General features: G+C 37.5%; 1 protein-coding gene across 1 annotated transcript; it reads left to right on the plus strand.

The window, feature by feature from the left end:
• The first annotated feature begins 4,504 nt into the window (after positions 1 to 4,504).
• Positions 4,505 to 14,029, plus strand: LOC145766768 (protein DENND6A-like). The gene is made up of 10 exons (XM_082578475.1): positions 4,505 to 4,654; positions 5,775 to 5,969; positions 7,717 to 7,903; positions 8,361 to 8,503; positions 9,196 to 9,392; positions 10,499 to 10,576; positions 10,964 to 11,207; positions 11,317 to 11,460; positions 13,049 to 13,261; positions 13,744 to 14,029. Exons 1-10 carry the CDS (start codon positions 4,505 to 4,507, stop codon positions 13,945 to 13,947), a joined length of 1,755 nt encoding a protein of 584 aa, XP_082434601.1. The 3' UTR covers positions 13,948 to 14,029.
• The last annotated feature ends 4,789 nt before the right edge of the window (positions 14,030 to 18,818 follow it).

Consider the following 18,818-nt stretch of genomic DNA (forward strand, 5'->3'; position numbering starts at 1 on the left):
GATAAACATTCTTGAACGTAATAAATGTCGCTTCTACCTGTTTTTAGACCTTTGCTATGTTTGTCATATATTGTTTTTTCGTTGTAGCCTAAGGGTCAGAAATAAAACCAAACTGAATAAAACCAAACTGAAGTCGCTTCTACCTTTTTCTTGACCTTTGCTATGTTGATGTGTATTGTTTTGATATGATGGTCAGAAATAAAAAAACAACTGAACTGAACTGAACAAACTGAACTGAACTGAAATGCGTACAAAAACAGGATCTGCACGTTCGGATATTATATTAACGGATACGGATTTTAGTTTTTGTAAAGATTAGGACGTACCGTAATCATAGATTCTATCATAGATTTAACAAAGAAAAAAAGAAGCATAAACTGTCAAAAAAGTGCCGTAAAAATGCCGACAATGCAGTAAAAAACAAAAATGCAAAAACATAAGCGGAAAAAAAACGTTTTTCTTTTCCTTGCTGGTAATTCTTCTTTTTATAACATGTTGTTCTTTCATTGTATTTTCTTGTTTTAAAACCAAACACTCTTTTCTCTCTAGTAGCCTACCAGCTTAGTCTGGGAACGTTGTAATCTAGGGTGGTAAAAGGCTAGACCCTCGGCCCTAAAGGCTCACACGACGACGACGTTTTCGTAATCTACACCCTTTTTCCCTCACAGCTTTTTCAGTGATTCATGCTTTTATGCCTCTTTTCTTCTTTGTTAAGTCTATGATCATGTCCTAACCTTTTCCTCAAAAACTAAGACCAAGATCCGTTTTGTTTTTGCTTGAAGCTTACAGCACCAGCCGATGTGATACCACCTAAGGTGTTGCGACCGTGCCAAATTTTTTTCAACTCAATAACTTACTTCGATCACAAGCACGTTTTAACGTTCACGTTTTGTCGCTTCTACCTTTTTCTCGACCTTTGCTATGTTGACGTGTATTGTTTTGATATGATGGTCAGAAATAAAAAAAAACTGAACTGAACTGAACTGAACTGAACCTTCACTCTGGCAGAATAATTTTTCCGCTTTCCGCCTAAAAAAGTTATCCGTGAATAAGTGCGAGGCACAAAATGCGACATGACTTACCTTCGAAAGATCTTTGAATAAAACTATAATCCGCAACACGTGCCACTTAAATTTTACATGCATCGGATTCAGTATTAAATTACCTTTCCAGGGATGTGGACCAATAGGTCGGCATTTGGAAGGAACTTCCAGCAGAACGCTTCAAAAATGAAGCATATATTTACGATAAACATTAAAATAATACGATTTTTGCATAATAGACACCACTCCAAACATCTTCGAATAAAACTATAATCCGCAACACGTGCCACTTAAATTTTACATGCATCGCATTCCGTATTAAAGGTCCATCTTACCATCGCTCTGTCATTACGTTGTAGGCGCTTGACGGTGCTTGCTAAAGTGGTAGGAACTTTAAACAAGCAGATTTCTAATAAACCACGAACCAATCAGAAGCTACGCTGTTCATGACGTCTTCAAGGTTGCGTTTGGGAAAAATACAGGAAAAACGCAAATTCTAGCTAAATTAAATCATCGCTGTGCCATCGGTGACTTGGCGCATTAGGTTAGGGCGGTGGTAGTCATTACATTGACTTGGGTTTGATTCCCACCTCTGCTATAGCTCTTTTTTCTTCTGTAATTACCAAACAAAGTTCAAAGTAATAATTAATTCTTGTTCCCGACAATTTTCACCAAATCAAACGTCATATAAAACCGTTATGGTCTACTTAACCTAGCTGGCATCTTACGTCATGGAAATTGCTAGAAAATGTCCAAATATTGCACCATCGGTCGTAAGACCTGATGAAATATTGCATTAGCCGCTTGAACACCTGTTTGAATGACTTCATAATTGTCTTTCATTATTGCGTCACAGTTACTGTCTACGTGCATTTGAGATATCGCAAATTATTCTAGTCATTCGTAAAATTGTTTGTTGGAAGTCAGTCGCAAGTTTAACTGTTTGCTTGGTGCTTGCTAGCTGGACAAAATTTCCGTCTTTTATCCAAGTAATCTGTTCTGTAGTGACAGTTTTAGAGGCGTACGGTGTTGCGTCTCATTTTCGATAGCCGCGGGCTAATTTTACAGAAATACACTTTTAAATAGACGTTTCAAAAGAGTGTTTATTTTTCGGTCATTACATGCAGACGAACGGATTCAGGAATCTTATGTTACAATTTTCCCACGAAGAGATTATGGTTTACCGCTGTGACCAATTCTCTGGCTGAATGCTAGAATGGTCACAATTAGACAGATAACGTAGCATCTGATTGGTTCGTGGTTGGGTTGGACAGAAGTCCATGGATTGGAGATCTGCATGTTAAAGTGCCTTCCTGCTAAAGTAGCCCACGTTTCAGAGCCATAGAGCATGACACTCCTCACACAACTGGAGTAAACTTGTCCTCTGGTTGCAGAAGGAAATTGCTTGCTTGTGAGGATAGGTGTTAATAAATTGTTAACAATAGGTGTTAACAACAAATTGTGTTAAATTATTTCATGTGCTTTCAAACTTGTGTGAAGTTCTCGAGGTTGCAATGCCAGTTCAGTATAATACGTATTTGTATTTCTGACCTACAAAGCGGAAAAATAAACTCCACATTCACAGCCGGGGTAGGCCTACCGAATAGAAATTAACTACGGTACAGAACATTTTGAAGTTTATTATGGCAAACAAAGATAGGCTATTGTAGTTTCAAAACAGCAGATAGTTTGGTTACCTGCTTCCTTCTGTATGTCTTTTAACTCTTTTATGCAAAAGCTAGCAATGGATGTCGTACAGTCGCTTAATTTGCGTTTACGACCGCCAGTTCTTTTCTTTTGCTTTGTACAAGTATCTGTGAAAGACGTAAGGCAATATGAAGACATGTTTGGTTGGTTTTTGAATCTTTATTCTCAGACTGACAAAGCCTCAATATGTCCGTTTCGCATACTTGTAGAGGCTTTTGAAACAGGACTGGTTACCGAGATTGACAGAGTAATGTTTCCGATAGTTGTTGGCGGAGAAATGTTCCATCCACTAGGTGCTGCTGAATGGTAAGCAGTCCTGAAATGCGTCGCTCAAATGCACACCCCAAAAACCAAACCGGCGCCGCTTGATCTTGAGTCGGGTGCTAAGCCACTGACATCTGTTAACAGGTCCATGAACACACACAACATAACCCACAAACGATTTGCGATGAATTCAGCATTTACAAGATGCAAAAATCGTATTATTTTCTTGAATATCGTAAATGTATCCTCCTGCATCTTTGAAGCGTTCTGCTGGGAGTTCCTTCCAAATGCCGACCTATTGGGGCACATCCCTGGAAAGATAATTTAATACTGAATCCGATGCATGTAAAGTTTAAGTGGCACGTGTTGCAGATTATGGTTTTATTCGAAGATGTTTGGAGTGGTGTCTATTATGCAAAAATCGTAATTTTTTAATGTTTATCGTAAATATATGCTCCATCTTTGAAGCGTTCTGCTGGGAGTTCCTTCTAAATGCCGACCTATTGGTCCACATCCCTGGAAAGGTAATTTAATACTGAATCCGATGCATGTAAAATTTAAGTGGCACGTGTTGCGGATTATAGTTTTATTCGAAGATCTTTCGAAGGTATGTCATGTCGCATTTTGTGCCTCGCACTTATTCACGGATAACTTTTTTAGGCGGAAAGCGGAAAAATTATTCTGCCAGAATGACGGTGGTGATGTGCAGGTTTGAGAATGATTTATATTTTCGTAAGGGTGGTTTTCCCTAATACAAGTGTGTTTAAAATCTGTATTAGTCTTTTGTGGTTTTGTTTACTGCGAGTGCATTGATACATTGCAGCACCAAAACTTTAAGGCTAAACAGGTACCTATAGTAGACATATATGAGTTAAAAATAGCTTATGAGCAAGAAGCATGGGCAGCAATGGCCGAGTGGTTAGCGCGTTGGGCTCGCAGTCGAGAGCCTGCATGTTCGACTCCAGCCACCCGCACTTGCTGTTGTTTCTCTGGGCAAGAAACTTTACGATAATTGCCTCTACCCAGTGATCGATTTCGAGTAATGGGTAGTACCAAATTTAAGTCATAAGTAGAGTAGACAACCGGAAACAGTCATTGCCGTCAGCTGCAGCGTGAGTCAGGTGTACGTCGGAAGGCGTACACCGATGCATAGCGCTCAAGTCCGCTTTCCCGCAATGCAGGATAAAGATAAAACAAACAAAATAAGCTTTCAGCCTATGTAGGTTGGTTTTGAATTTTTATCCTTGAACTGACAAAACCTTGAAAGGTTATTCCTGGCGGTTTTGCATACTTTGAGCTGATTACCGGTACTGAGATTGGCAGAGTGAAGTTTTTGATTGTTGAAATGTTGTTGCCGAGAGTTATGATACTTCATCTATTTTACTCTATGAACCCAGGTATGTTGTAGGAATTGACAATGCTTTAAATTTTATTTCAGCTTTTGCACCTGTAAGAAAACTCTCATGGCACTGTAGGTTTAGGGAACTGTCATGGATCCATCAAAGTCATCGAATCAAACATCCGAGAGTGAAGACTTTAACTCATCAATCCATGCAAAGTTACCATGGGATCAATTTTCAGAATGGCTCCATTGCATTGCTGTTGTTACGTTTGACCTTGAATTGGGCCAAGCAATGGAAGTGAGAAATCTTTTAAATGCTCATGCCTATTAGGCTTATGCTTAATACTGTATATATATATATATATAATACAGTATTATACTAATAACAATAATGATGTAGGCTATAGCATGGCGTGTACCAGAAGAGAGCAACTACTTTTTGTTGATTATATTATATAGCCTAAAGGATGCAGGCTGCAGAAAAACAATAATGTGTGTTTTTACATTGCTTTGCATCCATTTCAGATATGCGTTGCATTTCAGTTCTTCAAAAGGGATGCAAATGTATAGAGATGCAGCCAAGTATAATATATACACTATTAGTTATTCTACGTTCAAATTGCTAGATGCTGATTGTTAAGCAAGAATAGTAATTGGCGTACTGTACCATTTATGTAAGATCTTTGATATGACCTAGCACTGGCGGCTAGCAGAGTATGAAAGTCACCACTACCAGCTTAATTTGAGCCCTCTTCCCACTGACACATTTAGTGATATGCTGTATATGTTTCAATATCTTAACTTCATGAAAACATCTATCAGGCTAAGATTGAAGTCCTGAGTAATTTTGGTAAAGCTAACCAACCTGAGCAATAAGCTTAAGTATATATGTCAACGACAAAGTGATGGCCATGTCACAATAATATTAAGTGGTTTTACAAAGCAAGTAGGCTACTATACAATACATGACAGTCACTGTCATTTACTGTTTGCAATATAACCTGATTAAATGATTACCGGTATATTAAATATTATTTGAAAAAGTTTCTTGTTTTCACAAACTAAATTATTGCTAAATGATGATTATTATGTTCTTGATCTGATACCGTAGACGTTGGCAATCATAGTCTTCCAAACTTCTCTGTCTTTTCGTCATATGGTACAAGACAGTTTATGGCATACCGTACCTCTTGTTATTCTTATGTTTGTGTTACATGACAAATAAACTGATTCTGTCATTTGACATTTGTATATTTCCAAATACATGTTAAAAACAGTAATTGCTTAATAAATGTCAACTTGATTAAAGCGCTTTTCACTAGGCCTACCCATAGAAGTTGTGCGTCTTTGGAAAGAGAGTGTATTTTGCTTATTTTGAAATGTAGGTATTGCGTAGAAACAATGTTGTTGTTTTGCAGTTTTGTTATCCCAACCACATTGAGTTGAGCCAGACAGAACGGGCTAACATTTGCTACCTTGCTTTTCCTGATTCAAACTCTGGTTGCATGGGAGATACACAATATTGCTTTAGAATACGAAAAACTATCTTGTCAAATCATCACAAAAGTGAAGCTGATCATTTGTGCACTAAAGATTGTCCTGTAACATTACTTGTATGTATCGAAACTACAAACTTATTTGTTTTATATTTTCAATAAAGCAAGTTATGTTCTTTTAATATTTTGTCTGTTTAGTATTATATAATATACGGTAATCTGCAATACATGAATGACTAAAGATAAGCATGATGCTGTATTTGTAAATTTAAATTTTTACTGGCACTTCAAAGTTAAGATGTAATTTTTCAACTGTATTGAATAAACAAACAGATTTTATTTCTAAAGCTATAATCACAAGCTTTGTTTACAATACAAATGAATTGATATTAGACTATAATTTGAATATTGTACATATACCAGGCCTCGAAATTCACGGCGGACATGTCCGCCGTCACAGCATGTGATGTCCGCGAGAAGTACCATCTATTCTAGATCGGTCATATTTGTCCGCCGAGAAATAACACAAGAACTAGCGATACAAATCATTGCATAGCACGAACAATTGTTGCCAGAATATAATTTCCCGCGCATTAGCGTGCATCTAGAAAATGTGAATACCGTATCCCTTAGCTTCCATTCAAGCAGATAAACTTTCGATTTTTACGTTGCTTTAACGATTGATGACATTAAATCAGGGTAACAAAGGTGAATTTTTTGCTAAGAATCAATGAGAGTATCGGTACTTCTACACTAATCACTCGCAACTTAGTTCAAGTTTTACGTCACAATGTCTGGCTTTGATCTCCAAGTAATATTGATAAGGCAAGGTTGGTTACAAAATTAGATTATATTATACGAGTTATTACAGCAAGATCCAAGATGCAGCATCATTTGTTAAGTTTTGGTATTACAGTAAGAACGAAAAGGCCCAGGGAAAATTCGCTTTTGCTCACAAGACATGCAAAAATAAACCTAAAGAAAAAAGCCTAGTGAAACTTTGCACAGCAGAAAATAGTATGGTAGTGTAAGTGTAGAAGTGTTGCGACTCGTGCCCTGAGCAGTGAGCATTGTGACGCAAGAAGCCACATGACCTCGTTCCGTGGAAGTTAATCAGTTATGCAGCGTTAGCAGCTACACGGCGCTTTGACTCTTCAAGCGCACGTCGTTAGTCTGATGAAAAGCCTTTCAGAGTGACTTCGCTGAAATTTTAAAAAGCCTTCTAAACCGTAACTATAGTTCTCGAATGGCGAAGAATTATCAAGATAAAATGATTAAGCATGACGATCGATGCTAAAACTGGTGTGTCTGCCACGGAATGGCCCGTTTCGGTGAGTCCGATTCGGTGAGTCCGATTCGGTGAGTCCGATCCCTTAACGAGGGATTTTTTCAATTTTTTTTTAAAATTATCGTGTACCGTAGCCTAATTATTATTGCCGTTTTAGGGTTAGGGGTTAGGAGTTAGGGTTAGGGGTTAGAGGTTAGGAACTCACCGAATCAGACTCACCGAATCGGACTCACCGAATCGGACTCACCGAATAGTAGCAGACCCTGTCTGCCATGAACCTTAATTTGTTCGCCGAGATAGCTTCTTCTTCTTGCTTATGAGGCAGCAATTCAGGTAACATCTCCCAATTGTTGCAACCAGAGCAGTGTCTTCATATCAGGGTTTATGAGATGCCGAGATAGCTGCTCAGACCAGACACGTTTGTGCGCCGTCAACAAAAACGAATTTCGAGGCCTGCATATAACATACTTAAAAATATGTAACAGTGATGAACTGATGATGCATGTTAAGTTTGTTTGTTAGCTCTATTTTTGGCCACAGTAAGTTGTATTTAATTTTCGTTTATATATATTGCAGAGAGATAAAGCATATTATTATGGATATGTATATTTTCGTCAAGTTCGTGATAAGACTCTGAAAAGAGGATATTTTCAAAAGTCGGTTGTTTTGCTGAGTAGTTTACCGTACTTCAACTTTTTTAAAGATCTTGTTGAAATTATTGCACCTGAATACTTTGATCATGGAGAATCATGTTTAGAAGCAGGTATTTTATATTTGTGGCATAAGTAAATGTAGATACATGTGAAAAGTTATATTGTGATGATGTGACTAGGCTACAGAAAAGAATTCTTTAAGATAAAAACGAAGCCTAGAATCTAGAGATTTCATGAAATCTTATTTCATTTTACACTATTTACAGTGTTTGAAAAATCATGATTATTCTCATTGCTTTTTTATATTATTTATTGTGTTTTTCTATGAGTGTACGACTGTACGTACTTTATTTTTAAATTTGCTAGAAACAACATATTCATGAGAGATCTTTAATATGAGAGCTTTGTAAGTTAGGCAAAATTGCTCTGTTAATGCTTTGTAACATAAAATTTAGCTGTTATATTGTCAAAGTAATGAAAGTATACCTCACTTTCAAAAGAATGAGTTTGGATGACTGTAACATTTTGCATGTAGCAGGAGTGACTCAGACAAATCTTTCTTCACAGCTTCTCACAATATTGATGAATGGCCAAGTCCTGTGCCGGGAAAGACTTTAAATCTTCCTCTAATGGGAATGCTTCTCCACATACGTATTCCAACAAAGCAGGATAAACCTGGCACCACTCTCATGGACGGCAGCAATGATGAGGTATATACTGTAACAACTACTGTATTTGTGCAATTTGATGATTAAGACAATCAGATTGCTTCTCCAGTATTCAATTTATGGCACATTTGTACTTAGTTTTTTTTTTGTATCTTGGTCATGTGGTCACGCACTTTGCTGTCGATTATTTCTTACACACAGTATAATTTAGCAGCACAACCCCAGGCTCAACAAATAATTATTCGCTGGAGGGGCATCTTTTGGGAATGTTACACTTCAGGGAATGTCCTTAAAGGAATGTTACACTTTCTATATTTTGTAATTGGAGAACGAACATGTAGCTGAACGTGTAAACCTCTGATCAATGTAAAAGAGTGCACTGACTTCCTAACAACACGCAAACACAAAAGCAACTATTGGATTTACGTTTCATACATTGCCTCGTCACTGGACTACAAAAGTGTCTATGAAAAACAATAGTTACCTTTAATTAGTTGAAAGCAGTTTCAATAATAATCTTGACAAAAATATATGTGCATAAACTGTACAAAATACGTACAGTTGGTCAAACTGTTTTTATATTATGTAATAATTTATCGTTGGTAATGTATAGTCTGCTTCACCGTTGAAAACCGTTACACGTCAGACATGGTCCTATTTCAATTTTAAACGGACCAAATTAAATTGGTTGCTGACCTTCAATGATGAGCTTGAACATCGACTGTTTGTTGCAGATAAAATCTCTTCTTCCGTATACGCTATCTTCAATTAATGAAGTGGACTTGTATGAAAGTTTTCGTGACGTCATTCCTCACATCCAGCTGCTCTGGGAGCTCGTGCTTCTTGGCGAACCTCTTGTTGTCATGGCTACTTCACCTACTATCTGTGCGTCCACTGTCCTTGCTCTAGTGTCTTGTATCACTCCATTAAGGTACGTTAATTATATCTATGTTACGGTCATGGCATTCTGGTGAATGGAACTAAACTTTTTTAAATCTTTATTTATCTTCAATACATTTAGTCTTAAAGCGCAAAAAATGCAAGCTGCGCAAACTTACGCTTAACCAGTGTTCGAACTTCGAACACATTCAAGAAATTTCACATTTTGACTTCATATTGTAACAAAAAGACAAAAAAGGCTATCTTCAACAAAATATGAAAGATAGGCTCCATTCTATACTACCCCCTGGTATCGACTAAAGGCCAACGTTTTAAGTCACAAACGAGTTTTTTTTTAAACGATGTGAAGATTTCAGTAGAACTACTTAAATTGTAACTAGACTTTTTGAAAAAGGGAAGGTTTAAGTTTCGCAATAAACTAACTTTGTATTCAACGATATTGTTCGGCTTGGTGCATGACTAGATCGGGTCTGCTACTATTCGGCGAGTCCGATTCGGTGAGTCTGATTCGGTGAGTTCCTAACCTCTAACCCCTAACCCTAAAACGGCAATGATAATTAGGCTATGGTACCCGATAATTTAAAAGAAAAAAAATTGAAAAAATCCCCCGTTAAGGGATCGGACTCACCGAAACGGGCCATTCCGGACTAGATCAATCAGTTTAAGAATAAACTTTTACTCAACTACCACAATTAAAATAAACGATTTTTGCATTAACTCAAAATAAGAAGTTGTAGATTGACTGCATGTAGTTTTTAACTTAGGTCTTGAATTGTTGAAACAATTTGCAAGAAAACGCTCTTTTTCGATGACTCACTTTTCGGCAATGATATTTATCATTTGCATTCTCTTGTAACGTTGCTGCTCTTTATACAATGAACAGTTGCTTGCGTGGCATATCCATCACAAGTCTTGCGTGGGTTAAGTACCTGTTCTGCAATACACATCATTAAATTAATAACAACGTTACTCATCACGCATGAATGTTGCAAGCACTCTATTAAACAAGTTATATACTACAAATTATGGACGATGATTATACAGTGTTGGTCAATATATTTGTCATCAAGACAACACGCACGGTTTTCTTATTGGGTTCAGACAGTATTCACATTATAAATAAACATGCTTTTTCAGATATCATTGCGATTTTCGACCATATTTTACTATTCATGACAGTGAGTTCAAAGAATATACTTCCAAAGCAAAAGAGCCGTGAGTTACTACTTCTTGTACGAGTGTTAGAGTACATGTACAATTGTACATGGATAATTGGATATTTGGCAATCCTGTCTTCTAACTATTAGCACACGACTCGGACTGAGTAGCCCTGCGCCTGCAGCCATGCTAATAGAATTATAGAATAACGCTAATGAGATCTGCTGTACTGAAACAGCCGCACATGACACATTCACCCTTTTCACAGTCTGCTTCTTTTCATTTGTAATGGTTTGTCGTTTATTTTCTAAAGTCGTGATGTAACGGTGGTATGTGAAAGGCTGAGAAACAACTAACCACTTCTAGATTTCCTGATGCTATTACATCTTTACACTAATGAACGTTGCCTTAGCATAAAACTAAAGTAAATAAATATATTTTTAGGCCCAATGTCATGCTGGGTGTGACAAACCCCTTTTTTGCCAAAACCTTTCAGCATTGGCCCCATGTTGTAAGGGTTGGGTCTATGAGTCAAGCAAACTTTGGTTCAAATCCTTCTCTCTTTTCGAACGATTCTAAAGTGAAAAAGACTTCGAAGCTAAAAACGTTGGACCAAAAGTCCGGCGTTTATACCAAACACAAGCCATTTTTAAAAAAGGATGGAAAATTCTTGAAGACTTTTACCAAGGTCAGTAGAGCTGTGACTCTTTAAATTGAAAAGAAAACTAAACTGGTCATTTTTTAGAAGTCTTATAAATGTATTTTAACTTTACTGAATTGTTTGTTTTTCTTAATAGGGTTTGATAGGAAAAAGCGGGGGGAAGGAACAGACAGCTCTTATCAAACGCCATTTCCTTGAGCTTACGCAAAGCTTTGTAATTCCTTTGGAAAGATACCTTGCCAGTTTAATGCCTCTACAAAAGTCGATATCACCTTTAAAAGTAAGTCGAGGCTGACAAATTGTAATCTTTTTCAGCAAGGCAAAGATAATTGATCTTGTTGAGCAGTGAAGTATCGTTTGCGAGCTCAATCGATGTGAAAATCAATAACTTTTAACTGTTTATCGTAAAGTGGCGATTAAGAGCACTTTGTGTTTGTATCGTATTCAGGGATCGTATTTTTATGTGGAAACAGTGTAAACAAAACAAAAAAACAGTCGCTTAAACAAGTGGACAACTCAACCAGCAAAAATAGCCATTTTTACTTGCAAAAATGGCAACTTTTGCTTGTTGAGAGAAAGTAACTGTGTGCGTGCGATAGTGTGACTGAAACCGCAACTATTTTCTTTACATTGTTTCAAAGTAGCCAAACGTTGGAATTTACGTACAATTAGCATCTTTTCTGCTTCGGTTTGTCTCAATGCTTGTCTGGTGACGTAATCACCGCGAAAGGTTGAAAAGTTGTCTGTCGTTTCCTGCATTGTTTATGAATGATGTTTCGGTTAGAAAATTATGTTTTAACGTTCTCAAACGTTGGATTCGGGTAAGATTATTAAAAGATGCAAGCTCTCTTGTAGGTAAGCAGGAACGCTGATAAAAAAAATCAGTGAGTTTCCAACTGCAAAACGAGTTTACAAATATCGTTACAAATATAAAAGTTTAGTCGTATCAAACATGTGATTTTAGAAATTATACTAACTTGTCGCAATTATCGCCGCCGAGTGTCATGCCGTCTCTGCGCCTAAGTAACTGTTGTTGCAATATTACATTATTACAATAACGTTGTATCAACATTAATTTTACCTTTTGGGATGGCTTCATTTTCGGCAAGCAAAAGTTGCCTTGTTTACACATAGTTTTCTCCATTTTGTTTTGTCATTTGGCGTTGAAACGATGCAAAAACGGCTGGATACTGGTTTGTTGATTATGGTGCTTTCACTCGTTCTGAGCGCAAATCAATGCTTTTTGCATTGGTTAGATGTTTGACGCTAAACACTAAACAGACGTTAAAAGAACCAAACCAAAAAAAGTACTGTGTTTTTTTTACATTGATTTAACGTCGACGTGGAATCAATGAAAAACAAAGACTGATTTGCTGTCTGAGATCAGAAGAATCCGTGCCATGAATGCCTGGAATCGAAACTAGATTCAATGATTCTGTGTGTCCACTTACTGTCCATGAAAAGCTTGGTGTCGCTGAAAAGCGATCCGTTTCTCGACTTAATGGACATAATACGCCAGACAACAAAATCCATCATTTTCACATTAATTCAACTTCTGCAGACGTTGAATCAATTTAAAAATGACTGATTTTGCGGTCTGGGACAATATTTCAGCTCGTATTCAATGTTTTTAAATTGCATTTTTTAGCGGAAAACATGAAACTTAATAGCCTTGAATAGTTTTTGTTTAATTTTTCCTATGATGATTTGAACTACGGTACACCTGTTTCTTATCTCCCAGCTGGAAAAGTTGTGTGTAGACGTTTGCACACGTTAAATTAATGCAAAAATAATTAATTTTCACAAAAGAATTATTTCTAGTTTTTAGCGAGTCGTACCCTGTTAAACCTGGTGCACCTATTATTCAGGCACCTCCTCCCTTGAAGCCGTTCCGTCCTCACGATTTCATGGAAACGGTGGAAAACAACGGACCGCAGTTGACTTCTGGCACGAAGGGAGACTGGACCGGTCTCTATCAACGTTTCCTATTCAGTGCAAACTTCGAGCATTGGCTCCGAAGAAGGAGGAAAGAAATGAAGGCGAAAGTCATGTCTCTCCATTTGCTCACCACTTGCGACATGGTAAATATTTTACTAATTGTGTGAGAGATTCCATCCTTAAATTACCAGCGTTTTAGTTCACCAAGCATATGTTTATTAACAGCGCCTTTGCAACTGAACCTTTTTAAAATGGATTGACACTTGTTGCTCAGCAAAGAGAATCGGTGTTCTGTGCATTGATTTGAAGTCGTGGTGTTTAAGAAACGAAGATTGTGAAGTTAACTTTACAGCAGCTATTTCAAGTAACAATTTCGCTTGTACCTGGAATGTTATAATCATCATGTGGTAGTTGCCAGTGACACAAAAGTATGTGGTAAACAGTGACAATTTTTAACGTCATTCTCTCGTGCTTTGTTGTGGGTGCCAGAAGCGAACAGCCGCTGTTCCACAAATACATTTCATGTCTATTATTGTGTAAGCTTCTTTACTGTACTTTTACCCTTCACAAAACCATCCAAACAATCACATCAACACTCTTTTTACCACTTTCTCTTTACCATCAGGACTTGTCCAAGTGGTGTCGCGGCAAGCAAGAGGTTGAGATAGTGGACATGCTGCTTAAGTTGCGTAAGAACATTGGTCTTGTCAACAAACATAAACTTGACGTTCCCGCTAACACTGTGGAGCGCTTGAACTCACAAATCAAGACAATAGTCGCCAACGTGCCAGAGGATTTGCAGGGGATCCTGACAAAGCAATTTCTGTGAAAGTGTTCAGCGGGATAGTCATCTAATAATGCGTGAAAGCGAAAGCAGTCCGGTTTCGAAAGCGTTGAGTGAAATAAAAGAGTAAACAGGCAAAAGTTCATTCAAATCTTTTCGGCTTGTGTGTTGCAATATGTTAATAGAATTATCTTTTTACTGCAAAAGTTAGGTTATGTAACGGATGAAATTGCCAAATACAACGAGTTTTATTTTTTTGTTTCAAAATTTGTAATCATAATCTTGGCATAAGTCAAAACTACAAGTAGGGTCATAACCAGGAAATTCCTTCATCTTGCATTGATTCTTGCAGACGTCGCATTAATGAAGAAAAGAATGACTTTGCTAACTGGGTACCTGTAGACAGTTTATTTCTACGATTATGTGTTAGTTACTATTTCGTATTGGAATGTGTGAAAATTTTGCAATTTGCGGACAGTTGAAGTTTGTTTTGTCAGTCTTGTACGCATTTTATTGGTGGTTGAGTCCACCTTCAAGTAATCGTAACGCAACCAAACATCAGAATTGTTCATCTTTTGAAAAAAAAACGGTTAATTTGCCGTCTGGGACGTCCTTACCAAGTTTGTCATGCCGCAACATTCAAGTGCAATTGCCCATCCAACAAAAGTCGCTTTTTGCATTGCTTCAATGTTGCAAGACTGTAAAAATGCAACTTTTTCTGGCTGGATTGTAGTTACTGTTCTAAAAGTCTCAGTGAGCAAAGACTATCAGTTTTCATTGTTTCAACATCGTCAAACGTTGAAACAAAGTAAGTAGGACTTTTTTAGTTAAATAAGTTGCATTTGTGCAATAATTGTGTGTCTGTATTTTTGTTTGTTTTATTTTCGCCGTTAAATCACCGCTTTTCCGTTTAGTTCACACATGCGGATTTCTTAGCATTGTATCGATAGTAAAATTGCAATTTCTTACATTATTGCAACGCACAGTGTTCTTCAACATGCGGAAACTGGGTCTTGATTCTTTCAGCAGTTCTGAGTATAGCGTTCAGAAGCCAGATCCACCCATCCCAATCACCATGCTTTTGACTAAACGCCTGACCCTGTCTGGTATGTTTGGCTACCTTCCCTGGTTAGCTAACAATCCATGCTAACCAAACTCGTCTCATTTACATTAATTCACTGTCTTCCTTCGTTGAATTAACGTAAGTAAGACTGGTTTTGTGAGTTGTGTCAGTATTATTTTCATATGTGATTGATGGTCTGCGAATGTCCCACCGACTAATTGTTTTATTGTTAAGAAGCAACAACAATGTTTCTTTTGTGTCCATCGTCCTGCTTTGAAAGCCTTGAGAAAAGTTTAATAAGTTGTGTCAATCTTAACCCACTAGATCAGTGTTTCTCAACCTTTTGTGGTTCATGGACCCTTTTAGGTGTTTAATCCAGCCTGCGACCGCCTTCCTGCTACGTTTTCTATAGATATACAAATTAGCACAAAAATACATTTCAATAACATTTAATTTCAAAGAACTGGTGAATGTCACAATTTTTAATGCGACGGTTGACTCTGCAACTGCTTGGCCAACTTCGAAATTAGTGGTTGAGTGCTTGATAACGCCAATCTCATATCATCTTCAACTTTTCCTCGGTTTCTTGCCTTCGTTTTGATATGGACAAGAGCTGAAAAACCACTTTCGCAGAGGTAGGCTATGTTGTGGCAAATGGAAATAATATTCGAAAAGCTAGTTCAGATAGTTGTTGGTATGATTTACGCATAGCACACCAGAACTGAGAGAGTGGCATTTCATGAAAAACGTCACGTGCGGAAGAATCATTTTGAAAATCATAAAATTGGTCTTGTAATCCATCTGGAATATCAGCATTCAGCAACATCCAAAGCAGTCGAGAACGGATTTAGTACAAATGCGACATCTCTTTCTTTGAGCTCAGAGAAATATTGTGCGCACTGAACAAACGATGATAAATTGGCCAGTACCGAGCTACGCGTTCTCTTTCGTAACAGTGCAACCAGTCAGTCACTTGCTACGACATCATTGTATACTAAAGTGATTGCTGCAAAGATTTTTCATTTATCCGGAAATTTTTGCGATTTCGAAAATCTTTGCGACCCCCATGAAATGTCCTTCGCGACCCCCAGGTTGAGAAACTCTGTGCTAGATAAAGAGTACAACTTAAAATAAGTAATTGATGAACTGTTTTAAAAACAAATTACTGATTTTTGTATCAACGTAGTAGATTTTTCAAATTTGTTAATCAAATCAACCTCAAGACCAACGGGTGTCTTGTTCGACAACTGCCAGCTCGGCCAGTTTTTATCTTCCCAGCCAGAAAAACCCGTCCATTTGTTGTTTGGGTTGTTTTTAACGTCGTTTCATATACTTTTGTGCTCGATTCACTAACGTCTATCAACATTGTTATTGCGTTTTTAATGTATTGTAGATGCTTGATTGTCTGCGTCACATCTTTTATCCTAGTCAGCAAATCAGTTCTTTTTACATCAATTCAGCGTGTGCTGACTCTGAGTCGACGTGAAGACTGGTTTGCTTACTGGAATTTTTTGCTCAAGTTGCTTTCTTTTTGCGAAAGCGAGTCAAACAATTCTTAGTTGCCTGGGGATGACAAGTTCAGTTTTTCCAAATTATTGTTTTTTGCTCCACACACTTTTCAGCGTTTGAAAGTGCTTGAAAACCAAAAGTAAGAAAATCTTTATTTTAAATATTCAAAAAGTCATTGCAAAACATGTGACTTTAGAACTAACCTACACAGTGATTTTTATAGCAACAGGAAGAACTTTAGCATTCAAAGTTAACAGAAGATCACTGTGTGGGGCTTTAGGCTAGTTCTCGAGCCATGTGTCTTGCAAATGACTTTAAAAAAGTTAAATTACAATTATTAAGACACCGGTTATCAAACAATGCAACGACCGCGTCGTGCACTGCCGACTGTCAAAATATTTCGGTGCTTTTCCAACGTCATATGCCTGAACTTGCAAGGTTTAAAAAGTTCTTTTAATGTTTGAAATCATGACCGTCAAAGAAAGCCATGCTTATGGTTCAATTTTTTTTTTTTTTTTTTTAATAAAAACATGTAAGTTGCTTGTGGCTTCTGAATCAAGCCTGCTGCAAAAAGAATGTTACTGTTTACGTAGTATTGCAGCACATATTATTGTTTCAACGCCCAGGTGAAAAAAAAGCATATGTTATGTCAAGATCACTTTTTATGTCTCCATGTGGTGTTTTCAACTCCTTCATAGTCTAAAACGTATCGTTTTTTTTTCGTGATTTTCACGTGAGCTTTTACCCTCCGTAGATACTTTTGTACAATTACACTTTTTCACTGTGTATTTCACTAACCGTAATTGTTCCGAACCTGTTGAAGAAAATTCTCTCGAGCGTTCTAACTTGAAAAATGTAAGATCGTTCCGTAAGTTTTATAACGTAGGAAAAGTCGTCATATCTCCCAATGCTACAATTCTTCTAACAAGCCGCACTCAAAATAACGAACTGAAAAATAATGATAACAATCAGTAATCACCATCATTTTTTCTCAGTTTTATCAAGTTCTGATCGCTTTGAGCTGTAACAGGTTTTTAGTAGAAATTCGGTGGGTTTTGTCATGTTAATGTTGTGGTGATGTTGATTAATAGACTGTTCCTTATGTTGTCAACATATCATGCTAATACATTGCATTTTTATGACTGATATAAGATGAACAAGTTTATTGTTTATGAATGTCATTGACTAGCAGCAGCAGAGAAAACTCTTGTTTAAGCTATGACCAATGACCATGATAAAAAAAATACTTTTCTCCATCTTTATGATGCAACGAAGGCGGTTTACATTGTGAATGACCAAACCATCGTTGCCTGCACATGCAGATGATGGAGAACCTTTGACTCTCGGAAGGGTGCGGGTTTGACACCGTTCAAAGGCATGCAGCTGTGTCATTGGAAGGACATTCAAAGGCATGTCTGAAGGTGGACACAAGATTGGCTTTCTTGTCCATGCTTGGTTAGCGAGATTGGCAGAGGAAAGTTTCAGATTGTTGTTTGTGAATTATTCCATCCACTTAGTGCCACACTGCCGCTGAATAGAGAGCTGTCCTTAAAATGCGTTGCTCACGCGAACACCCAGACAGCCGAACTCCCGGCGCTTAATGTTGAAGTTTTTCGGGTAGCCTACTTAACCAACTAAGATATCGGGGCACCTAATTTTGAACTACCGGCCGCAAGCCAAAGCTTTGATACGACAAAAAATCAAATCATTTGAAAAGTTGTACGAAGCAATGCCTTCACGGTGACCAACTCCACAGGAGAATTTAATTCCTATAAGTTTTTAATTGGGTGGTGGCTGACTAGCTGACATCTTTCGCTATCGTCTGGATAGCGCCATAATTTAACCAACAGCTTTAACTTACAATATATTGTTTTAATTTTTTGTTTAGTCTTCTTGTTTGTTTGTATGTGGCGCTAGTGAAACAAAAAAATTGACTTGACTTCTAAACTTTTATAATCTTACTCCCACTGCTGTTCTAGTCACCTGTGTTGCCAGCTTCAACTCTGCGTGAATTTATATCTGTTACAAAAATTATTCCCTGAATGACGCTAGAGGAAATTTCTTGCCCACGTTATTTGTGCTTCCGTCTAAGGGCCTTAGCCAGCTAATCAGACCTTTTTAGCATTGATTCAACGCCTGGCCACGTTAAATGCATAGACTATGTAAAAATGGCATGATAAGTTAGTTATAACCTACACAGTACCAGAGGCGAGTTTAACTGATCGGGGGCCCCCGTGAAAAATAATTTTGCGCCGAGAGCGCGAAAAACTTTGCAAGGTTACTAATGCCTTTTTTTACGCCAAGCTCAGTCGCCACATTGTGACTAAAAATTAACCTTGGAAGA

This window comes from Aplidium turbinatum, chromosome 3, assembly GCF_918807975.1.
Source record: "Aplidium turbinatum chromosome 3, kaAplTurb1.1, whole genome shotgun sequence".
Lineage (NCBI taxonomy): Eukaryota > Metazoa > Chordata > Ascidiacea > Aplousobranchia > Polyclinidae > Aplidium > Aplidium turbinatum.